Source organism: Rhinolophus hipposideros (genome assembly GCF_964194185.1).
Source record: "Rhinolophus hipposideros genome assembly, chromosome: 9".
Classification (NCBI taxonomy): Eukaryota; Metazoa; Chordata; class Mammalia; order Chiroptera; family Rhinolophidae; genus Rhinolophus; species Rhinolophus hipposideros.
The window spans coordinates 50,617,000-50,635,711 of record NC_138055.1 but is presented as its reverse complement, the minus strand read 5'-3'; the positions used below and the strand labels follow the sequence as shown (position 1 = coordinate 50,635,711).

The window sequence follows — 18,712 nt, the reverse complement described above, 5'->3', positions numbered from 1 at the left end:
CGCCTTCTTCCACAGGGCAAGCCTATCAGCGTCCCTCTAGCGATGAGCGGCAGCTCTCTAGGAGCCAATGAGTTCCGCTCACTGAATGGAACCCGCCCATCCCTTGTGTCGTCACTCGGTCTCCTGTAAAATAGAACCAGGACCTACGCTTCCTCTCCGCGAGCCGGGTGGCGGGTGTTTGCGTTGAAACGTGACCGTGGGCCGACCTTAAAGGGGAGGGAGCAGAGCGGGGCAGGGACCCTTTAAAGCGAGGCGCGCTGGTGCCTGCCCCTTTAAGGGCGGGGCGACCGCACAACTGAATCTGAACCTCGGATTACCCGGAGTTTCCGTCGCAGGCTGCGAAGAAAGGCTGGCTCCTCGGCTGGGTCCGGGTGCTTGGCGGCGGCGGCTTCATCCCCGCTTGTCCTCCCCGGGCCCGGAGACACCCCCGCCCCAGTCATGCTGAGCAGAGTATGGAAGCAGCTGACTACGAAGTGCTATCCGTGCGAGAGCAGCTATTCCACGAGAGGGTCCGCGAGTGCATTGTGAGTGCGGGACCGGGCTGGAAGGGGAGGACCACAGGGGGCTGAAGCACAGGTGTCGCGGGGGAGGGAGAAGTTCGGGTCGGAGAACGACCCTCTGGGCTTAGAGCGCCGTTATACCCTGTCTGGACCAGGGGTGAGCGACCAGGGGCCCGGCCCGAACCAAGGACCCGTGCGTCAGCTGGCTGACTGCGGGATAAACAAAGCCGGTTGGTTTCCGTTCCTCCCCTCTACACGTCCCTCCACCCCCACCGGTGTTCTGGGCGTGAGTCCTGTGTGCCAGGCTCTGGTGAGTCTGCCCATGTTAGTCGGCTAGTCAGAGAAGCATGGGTTTGATTTGAATTTACTCCCCCAACCCAACTGATGTTTATTAAAGGGGAGTCGAACAGGGGACTATGGTGGGTCTCCCACTTTGGAAGATCGGACTCTTGCTGGGGTGGAGTCTACTACGTAGAGATGAACAACTAAGGTTTCCCCTTTTCTCCCTCCCCCCGCCCCATTGTTGTTTGTTACTAGAAACCCTGCATGCCGAAGTTCCTGTTCAGGGATGTCCCCTGCGAGTGGTTCCCCCAAGTGATGCAGAGGGCACCTGGCTGCCTTCCTTGCCCCCTCACTGCCCCCTAGAACAGCTGGACCTGCCACAGCAATAGACTCTTCACTTCTGGGCTGGGGGCTCCCAGTGGCGCTTAGGAAGTTGGATCTTCAGGCCTGCTTTGAACTCTCATCTCTCTCCTTTCTCTTCTGTCTTCCTTGGAGCGCCTCAGGGTAGCTCTCAACCCCATATACTAAATGGAAAGGAAAAGAGGTTTGGAAGCATAAAAGTGTTAGTGAATAGGGTCATCCGTCAGTTTTCTCAGGCTGGACTCTAGTCTGCCCTGGGCAGCCTCAGATTGGAGAAGGGGTAAAGTAAGCCATGATTTAACTAGGTCTGCCCTTATGTGTGAGGACTGAAAAGTAGGGAGTATTATCAGTCCACGTGTGGAATGCCATCTCTGCTTTCCGGAAGCCTTCCTTGTGTGTCCCTTAATGGGTAGTCTCACATGGCAGAGTTGGACGTATAGTGGAGGCTCGCCCAGGCCTTGAGACGACAGTGTAGGGCCAGAGGCCCACATTCCTAGAGAACAGGGAGGGGTGAGGCCTTGGACAAAGAAGCAATCTCCTGGGTTTCCCCCCCTTCCTTTAGTCCCATTAGCTGGGGACATCAGTGCTGGCCAAGGGCAGCCTGAAGGCTTCTGGTACCTCCTTCACCTGGCTCCCATCCCTTGCGTTAGAGAATGACCCAGCTTCTGCTGGATCTGCGTGGAACTCCAGCCTGACCTTTTGAGCCCTCCCACCTTCCTGGCTATTACGCAAGCACAGGGCAGAACAGTAGGCTGTAAAAATCCTGCAGTTACAATCTGAGTGGCTCATTCTACTCCGCTTCTCTAATGTCAAAAAGTACAACTTTGTCCTAGACCTATGGCTCTCTTAGGGTCTCTATAACTTCTTCCCTCTTTATATAGGTAGTTGTATGCAGATTTCCTGTAGGGTTAGCTCTTCTTGGGGATTGGAGGGCCCACGAGACTGATCCTGCCTTCTTGGCTTACTTCAAATGCAATAATGTCTCTTCTCAAGACTCCCTGATTGTGGAGCCAAGTTGAGCAGTGTCTCCTCCCCTGAGCAATAGCAGCTTGCTTGGAGTAGGGTAGGGATGCCTGCATGTTCAGAGTAACCTGGCCAAGTCTTGCTTTAACTGTCAATTGGAGGTCTAGTCACCTAGGGGCATGGGACAGGCCCTGAGAGGCCTGGTCCTGGAGTTAGAAGTTACCCGAAGAAGGGACCAGGGATTGATAAGTTTCAAAGGGGCTGATGCTGCCTATAGAAACTTTGTAGATGTTGGGCCCCAGCTTAGGCCTACTCTTAGGGACAGAGGATTAAATGAGGCCCACAGCAGACCTGATCTTTCAGGGCCTCTGAATAAACACAGAGTAGAAGTTCAAACTTGATCTAGAAACATGATTCCTACTTATTATCTCCTGGAGCTTGGGTCAAGGTGGCAATGTGGGTGGAGGGAGAGGGAGTAGAATGCCAGGACAATGCAGAATCTTCTTCTTCCCCTCAAACTTGCTTCCCTTCCCAGTGATGTGCTAGGAGTAAATTCTGTCTGGTTCTATGGCCCGTTTCAGGTGTGTGTACACACGCATCTCTACTTTTCTCTGCCCATTTACCAACCTATCAGCGTCCCTGATAGGGTATGGCTGAAGCCATTTTCTTCCAGAAAATCCCTCGTAGGGCTGGACCTGGTACCATTTCCCCTGGTACATGGAACAGCCCCTGTTCCATGTTCTGGTGCTTCTTAGAGGCCCCCGAGGTCCTGACTAGAAGGAAGTACCAGAGAGAAAGATGGAACCCCTAGAAGTATGGAGTCTTGTTTTGGGGGAAGTGACCCGATTAAATTAACAGAGGCCACTTGAAACTTATGTGATTTTACTAACCATTGTCACTCCAATAAATTTAGTTAAAACACAGACACACACACACAAAACAAGCAGAGAGGCCGTTGGGGCTATGGAATGTGCTGGGGATTAGAGCTTCTCATCCCATCTCATGCTCTGCCACAGATCTCAACACTTCTGTTTGCGACACTCTACATCCTCTGCCATATCGCCCTGACCCACTTCAAGAAGCCTGCTGAGTTCACCACAGGTACCTGGGACTTTCCTTCCTTCTGCCTGCCCTCTGCCAGTGTTCCCGTTGCCATGGGGTCAGCCTCAGAAGAATTGGGCGTATGGTGTCTGCTGGGAAAGGAAAGGTGGCTGTTCTGGAGCCTTTACCTCTCCTGCCTCTTCTGCCTCCTGACCCGCACAGACTGGGACAGAGTGGTATAGTGGAAAGTCTAGATAGAAGTGTCTACAACCAGTCATGCTGGTAGGCAAGTCCTGTAACTTTTCTGACCCTCAGTTTCATCCTCTACAAAATGGGCCTAACAACACTCTCTACCCAGTCCATTGTTATTGTGTGGACCAAATAAGATGGTTAATGTGAAAGCCCTCTGTGAATCTAAAGTGGGCAACTACAGGGCGAATGTAATCATGGGCACAAACTCTGTCATCTCTCCTAGTGCTTCCACACCCAGGACCAGAGACCTCCCTGACCGCTGGGGCCCCAGAACCTGGTGATGGTGGCATTAATCTTTATTGAGAGCCTAAATGTGCTCAGATTGGAGCTTTCCTTCCTGAAGGCATTGTGTAACTGGCAGGGGGTCGGGGGGACACGCTTGCCCCAGTTCCTATCCCCCGCCTGTCCAGATCATCCTGTTCTGGCCCTAGCCTTTCCTCCGGTCTAGATGGCTTCATAAACCCCCACCCAAGAAGACAACTACTCCTCAGTGTAATTCTCCTGGAAACTTTCTCTGTGAATCTCCCCTCCTCCCCCCACACTCCACATTTCCCTTTCATTGTACCCAGCCACTGATGTAACCAACCTCGCAGAGCTTACAAAGAGGAACCTGTGATAGGAGAGACTGTGGGAAGGGAGGGAAGGGAGGGAGCTTCTGGCCTGTGCTTTCTTCTCCGGGGACCACTAATCTTTAAGCTGCCACCGTGGCCAGAGAATATGAGTATGCCGTGCAGCTCATAGCATGAGCTCTTCCGGAGCCTCCTGTCCAGCTCTGCCTCTGTGGGTACAGGCCCTTCTTTCAGGGGGCAGGGAGGAGGCAGGAGGGCACATTGCAACACAGGGGTTCCCAGAGCTGCCCACTGATGTCCTGTCTTTTCCCCACGCCTCTGTCTCTTGTAGTGGACGATGAAGATGCCGCAGTCAACAAGATTGCGTAAGTGTCACCTGAGCACCGGGCACCAGTAGCCTTTAGAAGCTGAGATCTAGTGAGGCCCTGGAGCTGGGGAGGGCAGGAAGTGGGGTGTCACAAAGTAAAGAGAAAGTTTCTGCTTCCACCCCATTTCTGGCTTCTTCCAGCTTTACCCCACCCTGGGGACGCTTGGAAAAGCTGTTCTTCCTGTCTCTCTGGTTAGGCCAGGAGTTTCTGGGATCCTCATGGCCAGGAACTGTCAGCTGGGGCCTGAGTCACCAGAAATAGCTCCAGCTTGGCTTCACCTCCCAGTAGTCATTGGGAAGGGATGAGGGTGGGATGCAGGCTGATGGAAACAGCAGGGGATAGGGAAGATGGAATTCCTGAAGGAAGGGATGCTTGTTTCCAAGAGGATGGCCCTTATTCCAGGTTGCTGTTATTCACTAACAAGTATAGAGAAAAATATAGAGATGACCCTTCTGGGTCAACAGATTACAAGAAAGCAACCCTCCCCTCTTGATGGACCAAGCAGATAAAAATGTCCCTTCTTTTCAGCCATTGCAGCCCAGGACGTAGGCCTTCTCTATAAAGCTGGGTTTCCGTCCCATTTCCCCCCTTTGCTATAGTGCCTTCGTGCAGGGCATAGCCATCTGGGGTGACTCTGCTCTTATTTGGGCTGAAGAAGGCAAGCTCAGAAATCCACATCTCTGAGCAGAGAAGAAGCCAGGCCCCTTGGCTTGGCATCATGCCCGATGCACCTCCAGGCATGTGTGGGAGGATCACATTCCTGGGGACAGTCTGGGCAAGTGACATGGCAGGTGACCAGATTCCCATGAATGCCTGAGTTGTGCCTATCCTATGTGCCAAGGCTTCCCTGGAGGTAAGGGCTAGGGTGGGGGGGGAGGGAAGGGCAGTGGACGGCTCCTTACCTAGGTCTGTCACCGCTGCAGCTGTTCCAGGAGAAACCACAGGTGCGAATGGGGCTTCTTGGGCCCAGGGAAGTGAGTGTCTGAGCTAAGCAAGGGCACTACCCCTTCTCTGCCCAGGCTCGAGCTCTGCACCTTTACCCTGGCGGTTGCCCTGGGTGCTGTCCTGCTCCTGCCGTTCTCCATCATCAGCAATGAGGTGCTACTCTCACTGCCTCGGAACTACTACATCCAGTGGCTCAACGGCTCCCTCATCCATGGTGCGTGGCTCCTGCATGCAGCTTGGGTAATGACAGGGAACAGATGGGGTCAGGCAGACACACACAGCCTGGGGCTCATCAGTCATAATCACCCTATCCCCAGCTCCCCAAGTGGGTTGGACTCTCCCTTTCCTGACCACCTCTACCTTTCCTTTTTTGCTCTAGGCCTCTGGAACCTCGTTTTTCTCTTCTCCAACCTGTCCCTTATCTTCCTCATGCCCTTTGCATACTTCTTCACTGAGTCTGAGGGCTTTGCTGGCTCCAGAAAGGTGAGTGGGGGATACATCAATCAATCTAGATGGGAAATCGAATTCCACTCAGATGATTCCAGTGAAGAGATTTTAGTGAAGAGAATATTTGCAGAGGTTTAGTCAGAGTTGAGGGGACCAACAAAAAGTTTGAGGTGCTAGTGACAGCAGGAAGTCATTACCACCCCTAGACCTGTGGAAGCAGAGGGAAGAAACAGCTTCTGGAACGTACTGATAGTTGAAGCTGGGGAGCTGGAGCCGCCCATCAGAGGAGCTGCTGGTCCTTCCTACTGGGCAAACTGAACAGGAAACCAGAGGGCAAAGAGCTTGTGTGATGCAGACCAGATCTGGGGTTTGGGGGAAGATACAAATCACGTATATCTAGGAGAGGGAACGGCCCCAGATTGTGGGGTAGGAGGACAGAGTGGTTTAACAGAATAAGAGGTAAACACCCTCCCTAGCTCCCAAATCCAGTCGCCTCGGCCAGGCTGCCATCTCCCATGTTTCCTTCCTTCCCCACGCTGGCCTGCTGTTGACCACCCGCTCACCCATTGCCTTCTCCCGCAGGGTGTCCTGGGCCGGGTCTACGAGACGGTGGTAATGTTGATGCTCCTCACTCTGTTGGTCCTGGGGATGGTGTGGGTGGCGTCAGCCATCGTGGACAACAACAAGGCCAGCAGGGAGTCACTCTATGGTGAGAGGACCAGCTTCCTTCCTACTCTCCATGCTGAGTGGCTCTTCGGTTGGCTGATGGTCCCTTGCTGGGAACAATTGTATTCTTCTGAGGTTGGGATCACCTCCATTAGACTGACGTTTCCAAGTGATGGACTTCAGCCCAAATCCAACCTGTAGAAATGTTCTGCAGGGCCCATGCAATGATTTCAAAAAATATGAGTCAGTTGTTGACATGTTAACATTGGGAGGTTTCACGTTAATATCCAGATCTCTGGCTTTGCTTGACAAGGTTGAGGATCTGGCTACACTAGTCCCTGGTGACTAGAGCCGAATGGCAGTTGTGCCCTTTAGGTAAGGCTTAGGATCCCCAGTGTGGCCCTGCTACTCCCTCTTCTGCTGGCATGGGCCAGCGTTCCTGAATTGCATTATTTGCCTGACCCCTGTAGGCTTTTATGTTGTATCCTTGCCTAGTTTCCGAGGCCTATCAGCTCCATTAAGCAGGAAAGTGACGGGCTGCCTTTATCTTTTTTTACCCTTAGACTTCTGGGAGTATTACCTTCCCTACCTCTACTCATGCATCTCCTTCCTTGGGGTCCTGCTGCTCCTGGGTAAGTGGTAAGGGTCTGGAAGGGTAAGGTCCTTGGGCCAGAGCCACCAGGGTAGAAGGAGAAGGAATGGAGGGAGTGAGTAGGAGAAGTGGTGGAGAGAAAAGAGAAGGGCCTAACAGGTGACTGGATTCTGTCCCCACAGTGTGTACCCCACTGGGTCTCGCCCGCATGTTCTCGGTCACTGGGAAGCTGCTCGTCAAGCCCCGGGTATGTAGTGCTCCTTCTCTTTTGATGCTGTGGGGTGAGCTTCCTGCAAAGCTGGGGCCAAATGACGAAGCAACCCTACCTATGGTTGTGTAGGGCACACCTTGCAGAGGGCCACAGCCTTTGTTGGTTCCTGTATCTGTCCTTCATCCCATCATCTGGACCTTGCTACCAGACATACAGAGCACAAGGCAGTTGGGAGGGATGGATAAAGTTGCTGGCCACAGGGGTAGGGGAAGGAATGGGACCCTGAAGCCCTGGGATGAATGCGGTGTTCTTAGGGCCATTGGGATCTGGGAGCCTGTAAACGTAAGTCCCTCCCTTTCCCCTGCTCCTAGCTGCTGGAAGACCTGGAGGAGCAGCTGTACTGCTCAGCTTTTGAGGAAGCAGCTTTGACCCGCAGGATTTGTAGTGAGTTGAAATTCTTCCCAGCTGGGATGGTGGGCGGGACTTGGGCAGCGGCAGCACCTTCCTCTCTGCCCTCAGATCCCACCTCTTGCTGGCTGCCTTTGGACATGGAGCTGCTGCACAGACAGGTCCTGACTCTGCAGACACAGAGGGTGCTGCTGGGTATGTGGCTTGATAGGGATTGAGATACCTGCATTTCCCCAAGGAGAGTAGCCCCTCATTCCAGACTCTTGCTAACAGCTTCCCATTCCTCCACAGAGAAGCGGCGGAAGGCTTCAGCCTGGCAGCGGAACCTGGGCTACCCCCTGGCCATGCTGTGCTTGCTGGTACTGACGGTGGGTATACCAGCTTTGGTGGGGGCCCTGAGTACTATAGGCCTTCTCAGGGAAGACGGAGGGGATGCAGGGACCTAGTTATCCTCAATAATAGTTGCCTCATATTGAGTGCCTGTGCTGAGCACATCAATTCCCACTTTGTAGATGAAGAAACAGAGAAGGAGTTTGCCCAAGGCCACTGAGTAGTTAACGAAGGTTTGCTCTGGCGTGAAAATAAGGGTTGAAATACAGTCTTTCCCTCCACTTGCCAAAACCTAGACTTGAGAATAAATCTTATCATTCTGGAGGAAGAGATCCATTATTCTTTTTTCTTTTTTTAAATTTTTTTATTGGGGAACAGTGTGTTTCTCCAGGGCCCATCAGCTCCAAGTCGTTGTCCTTCAGTCTAGTTGTGGAGGGCGCAGCTCAGCTCCAAGTCCAGTCGCCATTTTCAATCTTTTGTTGCGGGGGGCACAGCCCACCATCCCATGCGGGCATTGAACCGGCAACCTTGCTGTTGAGAGCTCGGGCTCTAACTGAGATGGCTCGAACTAAGCCATCTGGCCACCCCAAGATCCATTTTTCTATTTGGGCTTTTTGCAATCCTTCCACCTGGAGAAGGTGTATCTTATAATACCTTCGAAGTTGTTCTGTTGCTAGCACCAACCTTGAGGAGGTCCCACACTGCTAATTGGAAACTGAAAATGTTGGACCAGCATATCTGCTCTTTTTTTTTTTTTTTAATTTTTATAAGAGTTTGTTTGAGCCCAGAGTGTCTGCTCTTAACATTCAACTCTGGATACAGCTGTGGGCTTGGGCCAGGATGGAATGTGTGACCTTGCCTCCCACAGGGCCTAGCTGTGCTCATTGTGGCCATCCACATCCTGGAGCTGCTCATCGATGAGGCTGCCATGCCCCGGGGCATGCAGGTACGGGGCTGCCCTCCCACCATATCTTTCGGGGAGGGCCTAGGAACGGCTGGGGTCAGGGGACCGAAGCTGAGGCCGAGGGAAGTCTGGGTGCTGGGTGGTACTGATGCTGGGGAGTGCTCTGCAGTGACACTGCTCCCTCTCTTAGGGTGCCTCCCTGGGCCAGGTCTCCTTCTCCAAGCTGGGCTCCTTTGGTGCCGTCATTCAAGTTGTACTCATCTTGTATCCTTCTGGAAACCCACCATTACCCCTGTCCATTGAACCTATCTCCTCTGGGACTCTGGGCAGAACTGTGGTGGGAGTGATGGGAAGGGGGCAAGTCTTTACCATCCTGGTATTGGTGGGTCCATTCCACTGGGGGAGAGGGGTCCATTCCCTTTGAGATGAGGCATTAATCCTCGGGAGCCTGCCAGTTCTTCCCTAACCTCAGTGGCAGTTACCTGATGGTGTCCTCAGTCGTGGGATTCTACAGCTCTCCACTCTTCCGGGGCCTGCGGCCCAGATGGCATGATACAGCCATGACGCAGGTAGCTGGGCAGGAATAGAGGAAGCCTCCTGGGGGCATGCAGGGGACTAGGTGCTGGCAGATCTGCTACCTTACCTCCCCTTTCTTTATTCCCACCCAGATAATTGGGAACTGTGTCTGTCTTCTAGTCCTAAGCTCAGCACTTCCTGTCTTCTCTCGAACTCTGGGTAAGTAGCAAAAAGAGGTAAAGGGACTAAGTATGCACTGATGCTAAGCAGGCACTTTGCATACAGGCTTTCTCTAATTTTTGTGACAAACCTATGAGGAGTTATTATCCCTCCTCAGTTTCTCTGTAAAATGCCTATGCTGAACTTCAGCGTTGTATTGCTTCAAAGTTCATCCTTTCTCCATTTGCTACATCCCACAGTCTCCCCCATTTACTTCCATTTGGTGGAAAGGCACCAGTTTCCCCCAAATCTTCCTTTGGACTGGATTATCTAATAAACATTCTCATTTTAAAAATGAGAAACAGAAACTAATTGATTTACCCAGTTATACAGCTAGTTTGAGGCTGTCTCCTAAACCTCTAAACCTCAGCTGAGTACTTTTTCCACACACTGAGGCATCTCCTATCTTTAGAGCTGTGATCTAGAATTACCTGGTAAAAATGTTCAAAAGTAACTAGTTCACCCCAAGGTAGTGTGGGAATTGCATGGGGAATCCCCCCTCCACACGTCATCACCCATATATCATAAATGATTTAGTGTTTAAATCAGTTCTATTTGGTCCTTAAGTTAATACTCTCTCCCCTATACCATTTGTACTTATACCATGAGGATTTCAAAGGAAACTAGGCTTGCAGGTCCACCAGTTAGTCCCTGTAGGTTGTATGCCTATAGGAATATGTTTTCAAGGAGGAGAGGGCCCCAAATTTTTGATTTGTGATGATATTATTAAGGGCTCAGTATGTGTTAGAAGAGTTCCTGGCACATATGGTACTTTATGTGTGCTGTCTCATTTAATTCTCACAGTCCCATTATTTTCTCTATAGTTGAAGAAGCTGAGGCATAGATGTTTAAGGAATTTGCCCCAGATCACAGTTCATTAGGGTGGAGTTTGGATGTGAACCAAAGCAGCCTGATCAGAATCAGAGCTCTTAGCCTCCATAAGGCTCCGTCTACTAAAATAATACTTGGTGACCAGTTTGTAGGTTCCTGACCCAGCGACAAATGGCAGGCCCAGGGAACTCCCCTGGAGCCAGAGGGAACCCCACTGGAGGAGAAGATGCCAAACTCTGGAAGGGAAGTTGGAGCAAGCCTAGCTGCTGACACCCTTGAACAGCCCTGCCTGCCCCTGAGTTTGGGAGGTGGGAATAATTGAAGCATACCGTGTTTCCCCGAAAATAAGACACCGGGTCTTATGTTAATTTTTGCTCCAAAAGACGCATTTGGATTTATGTTCAGGGGATGTCATCCTGAAAAATCGTGCTAAGGGTTATTTTCCGGGGAAACACGGTAGGAGAGGCCAACCTATCAATTGCAGTGTTGAGATATGGCCACCAGGAGGCAGCAGAAAGCTGGGTGCTGAGCCTGGGATGGGCTGGGGAGCCCACCTCACTTCCTGGCCTTTGTACTTCAGGGCTCACTCGCTTTGACCTGCTGGGTGATTTTGGACGCTTCAACTGGCTGGGCAATTTCTACATCGTGTTCCTCTACAATGCAGCCTTCACAGGCCTCACCACTCTCTGTCTGGTGAAGACCTTCACTGCAGCTGTGCGGGCAGAGCTGATCCGGGCCTTTGGTGAGAGGGAGTGGGGGGTGCAGGCTGGTGGGGTGGTTGTGAGGTGGAGCCCTCTGGAGCAGTGGTCATCTCAGCAGGAGAGATGGCATGCTCTCTGCTTTGTTTGTAACCTCCCTCCTCCTCCCATTCTGTGGCCTTGTCTTATCCCAGAGGGCTGGACCTATGCCCTACTTTTGACTGTTCACCTCCCTTCTTCTCCAGGGCTAGACAGACTGCCATTGCCTGTCTCCGGTTTCCCCCGGGCATCTAGGAAGACCCAGCACCAGTGACCTCCAGTTGGGGGTGGAAGGGAGAAAACTGGACACAGCTATCTGCTGCTCAGGCCTGCAGGACCACCTGGATAGGGTGATGGACCTTCGGACCTGAGCGGGTCGGTGGCAGAGGGGAGCTGAGCCATCTGCACTGTTGCATAATCTGAGCCAGAGTTTGGGACCAGGCCCCCCTGCTTTTCCAGATTCAACAATGGGACTCAGCATGGAGTGGGACTGGGTGACTGGGTCTGCCTCCTGGTCCCAAATCCGTTTACACATCAATCTGCCTCACTGCTGTTCTGGGCCATGCCCGTAGCCATGTTTACATGATTTGATGTGCAATAGGGTGGGGTGGGGGCAGGGGAGGGACTGAAAAGGGGCAGACTTGGGAGGCAGATTGTCTCTGCCTCTGGCCCAGAAGAACCTAAGCACTGTGCTATCCTGGACAAGGGCATGGGGAGGAAAAGGCCACAACCATCAGCAATAAAGTTGATCCCAAGGTTTCCTTTGGTTTTTTAAAGGGCCTGTCTCTATGTCTGTTTGAACAGCTTTTCTCCCACCAGTTTTGAGTCTACCAACTGAGAGAAACAAAGTGGTCCTGCCCACCATCCTTTTCCTTCCCCTCCATTCTCCTTGTTAGTGACCTTTGGGGACTTTGGTCTGGTGTTAAGCCATACAGTTAGGCAGTGGGAAGCTCCTCTCCCTGAGCCTTGCCTAAAGCTGGCTGGTTCCCTGACTCTTCCTTATACCCATGGCCTCATTTTGGTGCCTTGATTACTGGGGGTCGGTGGGCATGGGTGTAGGAGTAGGATAATCTCCCCCTGTACACACGTCCTCAGCCCTGTCCTCCCTGACTTGACTTGGATGTGGAATAAAAAAAGTAGCTGACTGACAAGGGTTTGTGATCTACCTCAGAGAAGAAGCTAACTCCACCTTTCCAGAGGCTATCAGTGCCTTGAATACTATGTAAGCCCCTTGCTATGTTGGGGTTAGGGGCAAAGTTTCTGCTCAGGGTTATGCAGCTTGTGCATTACACAACTTCTAGGACCACCATTCATTTCATAGTCTTATCTGTAGTGGCTATTTTCTTGAATAGCAGTCAAGTGTCTTGAAGAAGGAGTTCTTGGTTTTTTTTTCTTCTACTGTACACAAAGGAGCTGTGCATGCTAGCCGTGGAGCTGAGAGGTGAATGTGTAATACAAAAAAAAAAAGTGGGTGCCACGAATACTTGCTGAGCACCCTGCTACAGGCCAAGCCACGGGAACGCGATAAACAAGTTTGTGCTTAAGAATTGCTTTGTCTAGTAAGGGTGACAGGAATTTTAATACTGTACCACAATGGATGGCAGTTAATTACTGGTTCTCAAGGAAATAGAGGTGGGCAGCATCAGGACATTAGAGATGGCTTCTTAGAGAAAGTGATTTCTAAACAGTCGTAGATTGGTGGGTAAAGTGTCCCAGGCTCAAAGCCTCTGAGATGAGATCTGAGTGGCTAGAAACAGCTCCAAGTGGGTCCAGAGAGGGTGAAGGGTAGAGAGGTGAAAGGAAACTATCATTAGCTTGTTAGAGACTTAAGCACCCACTGCCCTCCAGCAACTTCCAATTGACAAGTTACTCTTTTGAAAAGAAACAGCCATTGGGTGTCTAGCAAGGACAAAAGAGAGGTCAAATTTTGAAGTCCTAAACCTGACAAACTACAAAGCTCAGTTCCTGATTCTGGGGGAAGCTCCCAGTAGAAGGCTGCAAAGCTACTAGGGAAAATAGTCTCCTGGTATGCACCCTTTCCAGTCCTGGTTACTGCTGATGAGATGGAAATGGTGGAGGTTTGGGGAGGGCCACGGAGAAGGGAGACTGGTTATATGCACAAAGAGCTTGGCTGGCCTTGGGCAGAAGCGGGAACCCATACTTCCTGGATGGTAGCAGAGGACATGGCCTGCCAGGGTAGGCTTTGAGAGAGCAAAGGTCCAATTCAAGTGTCGGAGGAGGGTAGTTTGGTGCCAACCTTAGACTTTGAGGTAGAAGGATGCTTCTTCAGGCAACTGACAACTGTAAAGCTACTAGATTTTCCTAGGCAGGTGACTGCCCGTTTTCCAGGATGGGACACACTTCAGTCACGAACTGGACCGGCGGTGACCGGCTAGAGCCCCCGCCCTGGTGGGAGGGGGCGGGCCGGTCCTGGGTGAAGGGCGGGGGGGCGGGGCCAGGGGCCACTTAAGGCGGAGCCCCAGCGTAGTGGCAGCGCCGGAGCCTGGCGGCAGAGCCAGGCTGGGCTGGCACTCACCCACGACCCCCCTTCCCTGCTATGATGGCCCGTCAGTAGCAGGTTCCAGACCCCCCGAGGGCATGTAGGCAGAGCTAGCGATAACCAGGTGCGCAGAGCCACAAGAGCTCTAGGGCACTCTGGGGCAGCTCTAGCTCTGCCTGCTGCGCTCTCTGGTGAAATGCCCAACTGACGGGTGAGCTGGTGAGGACAAGAACGTTCCCTTTTGGCCCGAGTCCGCTGCATCCATGGCGCTGCCGGCCAGTCTGGTGCCCCTGTGCTGCTTGGTACTTTTGGCGTTGCCTGCCCAGAGCTGCGGCCCGGGCCGGGGGCCGGTTGGCCGGCGCCGCTACGTGCGCAAGCAGCTTGTGCCGCTGCTCTACAAGCAATTTGTGCCCAGCGTGCCGGAACGTACCCTGGGCGCCAGTGGGCCGGCGGAAGGGAGGGTGGCGAGGGGCTCAGAGCGCTTCAGGGACCTGGTGCCCAACTACAACCCCGACATCATCTTCAAGGATGAGGAAAACAGTGGCGCAGACCGCCTGATGACTGAGGTAAGGAGGGCCTCTACCCACCTGCGCCAGGGCACTGCCAACTTCTCTGCTTTCCTAGGGCAGCCCCAGAGGGTGAGCTGGGCTTCATCTATAGAGACCTTGATCTCAAAGACCTTACCCTCTCCTCCAAACACACACACACCCTTCTGCTGACAACTGAGTGATCAGGAGGGATCCGAACAGGGAGAGGCTGGGATGCGGAGGGGGAGGAGGGACTAGTGAGAGTGGAGCTGGGAGAGACAGCGAGGGCGGGGAAAGGGGGATGGCGGCAGGCGAGACGGGAAATGGCTGAGGCGTGGACCGGGGGTCAGCTACCGAGCCAGGCAGGAAGGGCTGGGGTGAGCTGGGGGCCAGGAGCTGGCGAAGCAGCAGACAGAAAGCTCTGCCCTTAGCCTGGCTCCTGACCTGATTGTGGAAAAGCTCCGTGAGCCAGAAACTGAAGGGGGCTGGGAAAGGGTGGCCAAGGGTCAGGTCATCAGGCCATCTACCTGAGGAGGGGCTGGACAAGGATTGTCTCTGGCATGGAGGAGGCATCCTAGAGCCAGAGCAAGGCTACTCTAGAGTCTAAATGACTATTTTGGGGAGTGAAAAGCAGTCCTTATTGAGAAGAGACAGACCCACCTGAGAACCAAAAGGTTACTGCATCCATCAAGCTCAGTTTAGCTCAGGGGCTTTCCTTGGAATTAAAGAATGAAAATAAATTCAGCTATGGCTTCTCGGCCTTTTGGCTAAGATCAAGTGTAAAATAAATTCAGCTGCCATGTATTGAGCATCTGCTGCAGACCAAAACCTAACGAAGCGAGGGTGAGGTGAGTAGCGCCTTGGATGAGAAGGACCACCTCTGGTCAGTGATCTCAAATGTGAAAATCGAAAGGAAACGGAGGCCACATTCTTCAACCCCACCCCACCCCCCATTTTACAGTGAGAACCGGGCCCCAGGAGGAAAAGTGATTTAATCAAATCTTAAAACTAATTAGTGGCATGGCTGGGACTAGAATTCAGAACTTCTGATTCTAAGTCCTATACACTTTCCATTACACCACCTAATTGTGTATAGAATGGGGTGGTGGAGGGAGAGGGAGGGGTACGGATTTCCTCTGATTAATTGCCATAGTTTTCCAGGTTACTTTGTTAGGAAAACCTGTCCAGTGGAGAAAGCCTTCTTGTTCCTTCCCTGAAGCCTTCCTCCTATCCAGGGATTGGGAAGGGGACACTCCTTCCCCCGTTGGTCGTGGGCTATTATGGTCCTTTCCTTGGGCTGCCACCTATAGCAGAGGGGGCAGAACAAGGGACAGGCCCAGGAGGGTCTCTGACAGGCCTGGGGCCCTCCTCGGTCCTGCTTATCTCCCACACCCGGGCTGCAAAAGGCCTCCATTGAATTGGCTCTGTACTAGGCTGCTGCCCCCGCAGGTCAAGGCCTCAAGGCCTCCTATGAGGACAAAACGACAAAAAGTTGGAAGGAGTTACCACCCTTCCCTTCTCTCTAATCCTGCGGAGATGTAGAAGACTCGGGAAGAAGGGCAGGGGGAAAGTGTCTCTCTGGAAATTAGGAGAAAACCAAATCCGAGGTGAGAGGTCGGAGAAGGGGAAGAAAAGGAAACTGTCCCCTCTGCGCCTCCTCCCGATTTGCCCGTGCTATGGTGCGCGCCAAGGTCTCCGGCTCCCAGACTGGAGCGGCAGAGATAACCGTGGTCTCACTCCCCCGGGTGCAGGCTTCCAGCCGCTGCTGCTTTTCCTCCTCTCCACTCCCACCCTGCAGGGGGCCCCCCAGATCCGCGCAAGGGCAGCTCCCGTTATTCTCAGGTGTTACTCCCACGCCTTTCTGGGCTGCATCTGGACTAGAGATGGAGAGATGGGGGCTCTCGCCGTTGGCAGAGCCTGCGCTGGAACTGGGAGGGATGGACGAGCTGGGGGAGGGGACCGGCAGGCCAGAGCAGGGATGGGGGGCGCGGCTTTCTGCCCTTTCCTCTCCCAGCGCCCGGGTGGCTGAAAAGCGCCTTTGTGGATGGAGCTGCTGAGTCCGCTTCTCCCGGCGCGTCCCCGGCCTCGGCCCGGGATTCTCGCTCGGTTAAGTCATCCCGGAGAATGGCCATTGTACTTCGCGCAGCCCCCGCCACCCCAACCCTTTTTCCAGCAGCCTTGATCCCGCACGCCTCCTCTTGGTCACCTCTGTGGGGGGCACTCGCACCATGAAGGGGTTAATGCTAGGGGCTGAAAGGAGGAGGAGGAGGAAGGAAGGAAGGAAGGAAGGAAGGAAGGAAGCAGTGCCCGGTGCCAGGGAAGGCAACGAAACAAAAGATGAATCAGGCGGAGGGAGGGCAGCCGAGGCTTGGGGCGGGGGCCAGGCTCAAATAGGGGCTCCTCTCGGGGAGCCAGGCTGCTCAACCCCTCCCTGACCAAGCTTCCACCAGCCATCTCAACGCTTGCCCACTCCCAGGTTGACCTGAGGTCCCAGAACGAGTAGGGGTGAGGGACGGGCATGTAAAATGGGGAAAGAGCTAGGTATAGGTGCCCCCTCTCAACCTCAGAGGTACACCCACAATTCTCCAACGATGCTCTGGAAAAGAAATGCAGATTGGCGACTACACCTATGCTGATTCTCACTTCCCCAGGACAGTCAAAAAGCCAGGAGCCAGTGGAATGGGGACGGGAAAACAGAAAAATCGACCCTCCGGTCCAAGTCCCTTTTTGCCCCCATGCTGGTAATAGTGGTAGTGAGGAGACTGACTTCTTTATTCCTCGCCAGCGTTGTAAGGAGCGGGTGAACGCGCTGGCCATTGCTGTGATGAACATGTGGCCTGGAGTGCGCCTACGGGTGACCGAGGGCTGGGACGAGGACGGCCACCATGCTGAGGACTCACTGCACTACGAAGGCCGTGCTTTGGACATCACGACGTCCGACCGCGACCGCAATAAGTATGGGTTGCTGGCACGCCTGGCAGTGGAAGCCGGCTTCGACTGGGTCTACTACGAGTCCCGCAACCACGTCCACGTGTCGGTCAAAGCCGGTACAGTAGGGGGTGGGTGGTGAGGTCTGCCCAAAGGGGCTCTCTCAGGGAAACTGAGGCTGCACAGCCCTGTTGCGACTCTAGGGGAGACCAACGTGGGCGTTGGTGTTGTAAACAACCCGTCTATTTCGGCCCAGGTTGGAGCCAGATCTGTGGGAAATTGCAGTTGTCCCGTGACTGGTGAGGTCTGCGCGGGGCTTGACCCACGTCTTTAAGAATCTGTTCTAATATTCTGGAACCGCGGGTCTTCATCCAGTCCTCTCTATGCTTGTTCCCTGCAGATAACTCACTGGCGGTCAGGGCAGGCGGCTGCTTTCCGGGAAATGCCACTGTGCGCCTACGGAGCGGCGAGCGGAAAGGGCTGCGAGAACTGCATGGCGGGGACTGGGTGCTGGCGGCAGACGCTACAGGCCGGGTGGTGCCCACGCCCGTGCTGCTCTTCCTGGACCGGGACTTGCAGCGCCGGGCTTCCTTCGTGGCTGTGGAGACCGAGCGCCCCCCGCGCAAGCTGTTGCTCACGCCCTGGCACCTGGTGTTCGCTGCTCGAGGGCCAGCGCCGGCGCCAGGGGACTTCGCACCGGTGTTCGCGCGCCGGCTGCGCGCGGGGGACTCGGTGCTGGCGCCCGGCGGGGACGCGCTGAGGCCGGCGCGCGTGGCCCGCGTGGCGCGGGAGGAAGCCGTGGGCGTGTTCGCGCCGCTCACGGCGCACGGGACCCTGCTGGTCAACGACGTCCTGGCCTCGTGCTACGCGGTTTTGGAGAGTCACCAGTGGGCGCACCGCGCCTTTGCTCCTTTGCGCCTGCTGCACGCGCTGGGGGCGCTGCTGCCGGGCGGGGCCGTCCAACCGACCGGCATGCATTGGTACTCCCGGTTCCTCTATCGCTTGGCAGAGGAGCTGCTGGGCTGAGCGCTCCGGGCATAGCAGTCTCCAGGCGCGGGCCGAGATCTGGGGATGTGGGCAGCAGACCATGCTGACTGGGTGGGAGGGAGGGACAGGGAGAAAAATGAAGGCGGGACTGCCAGGTTTAGGGGCAATCTCCAACTTCGAGGAGGTGGTCCCGGGTCCTGGGTAGGTGGGGTTAATAATGGGTACTCCTTGAGGAGGACTGTTTCACCTCTTCTTCCCCAGTGCTTCAGCCCCACCCGATTATTTTATTTTATTTTCTATTTATAAATCGTAATATAATGATCTGCTTGCCCAGCTTGGCAAGATGAAGGGCTGGGGCACGGTGTTAACACGGTCTGGCACAGCCAGCCCATTTGACGCCTGACATTTTCCTACAGGTGGGTTAATAAAGGGAAGGCTTCTGGGAGCTTACTGGAAAATATTTCTATTTTGAGGGTGATTCACCTCCAGAGTGGAGAGAAAGGGGCACAATCTGAGTGAATCCCTTACACCCCACTCCTCCCTCCATCCCCAGCAGATCTCCGCCCCCCCCCTTGTTTTCTCCCCTCAGAGGAGGCGTCCCAATCGATCAGTAAGACTCCAAAAAAAGT

General features: G+C 53.9%; 2 protein-coding genes across 6 annotated transcripts; both read left to right on the top strand.

The window, feature by feature from the left end:
• Nucleotides 1–113: 113 nt before the first annotated feature.
• Nucleotides 114–12,290, top strand: LMBR1L (limb development membrane protein 1 like). Of its 5 annotated transcripts, none has more exons than XM_081058789.1 (18): nt 156–524; nt 3,122–3,206; nt 3,622–3,675; nt 4,299–4,332; nt 5,355–5,494; nt 5,660–5,763; nt 6,310–6,436; nt 6,957–7,025; nt 7,168–7,232; nt 7,568–7,640; nt 7,716–7,799; nt 7,896–7,972; nt 8,803–8,880; nt 9,029–9,102; nt 9,317–9,407; nt 9,507–9,573; nt 10,985–11,146; nt 11,348–12,286. In XM_081058789.1, the coding sequence occupies exons 1-18, from the start codon at nt 453–455 to the stop codon at nt 11,413–11,415; spliced, it is 1,524 nt and encodes a 507-aa protein (XP_080914915.1). In that variant the 5' UTR covers nt 156–452; the 3' UTR covers nt 11,416–12,286. The 5 variants fall into 5 exon arrangements, with proteins under 5 accessions (XP_080914916.1, XP_080914915.1, XP_080914918.1 ...); XM_081058792.1 differs by having other exon boundaries at nt 275–524; nt 3,622–4,178; XM_081058790.1 differs by lacking the exon at nt 3,622–3,675 and having other exon boundaries at nt 114–524; nt 11,348–12,290.
• Nucleotides 12,291–13,756: 1,466 nt separating this feature from the next.
• Nucleotides 13,757–18,527, top strand: DHH (desert hedgehog signaling molecule). The gene is made up of 3 exons (XM_081059256.1): nt 13,757–14,207; nt 16,954–17,215; nt 17,497–18,527. Exons 1-3 carry the CDS (start codon nt 13,905–13,907, stop codon nt 18,120–18,122), a joined length of 1,191 nt encoding a protein of 396 aa, XP_080915382.1. The 5' UTR covers nt 13,757–13,904; the 3' UTR covers nt 18,123–18,527.
• The last annotated feature ends 185 nt before the right edge of the window (nt 18,528–18,712 follow it).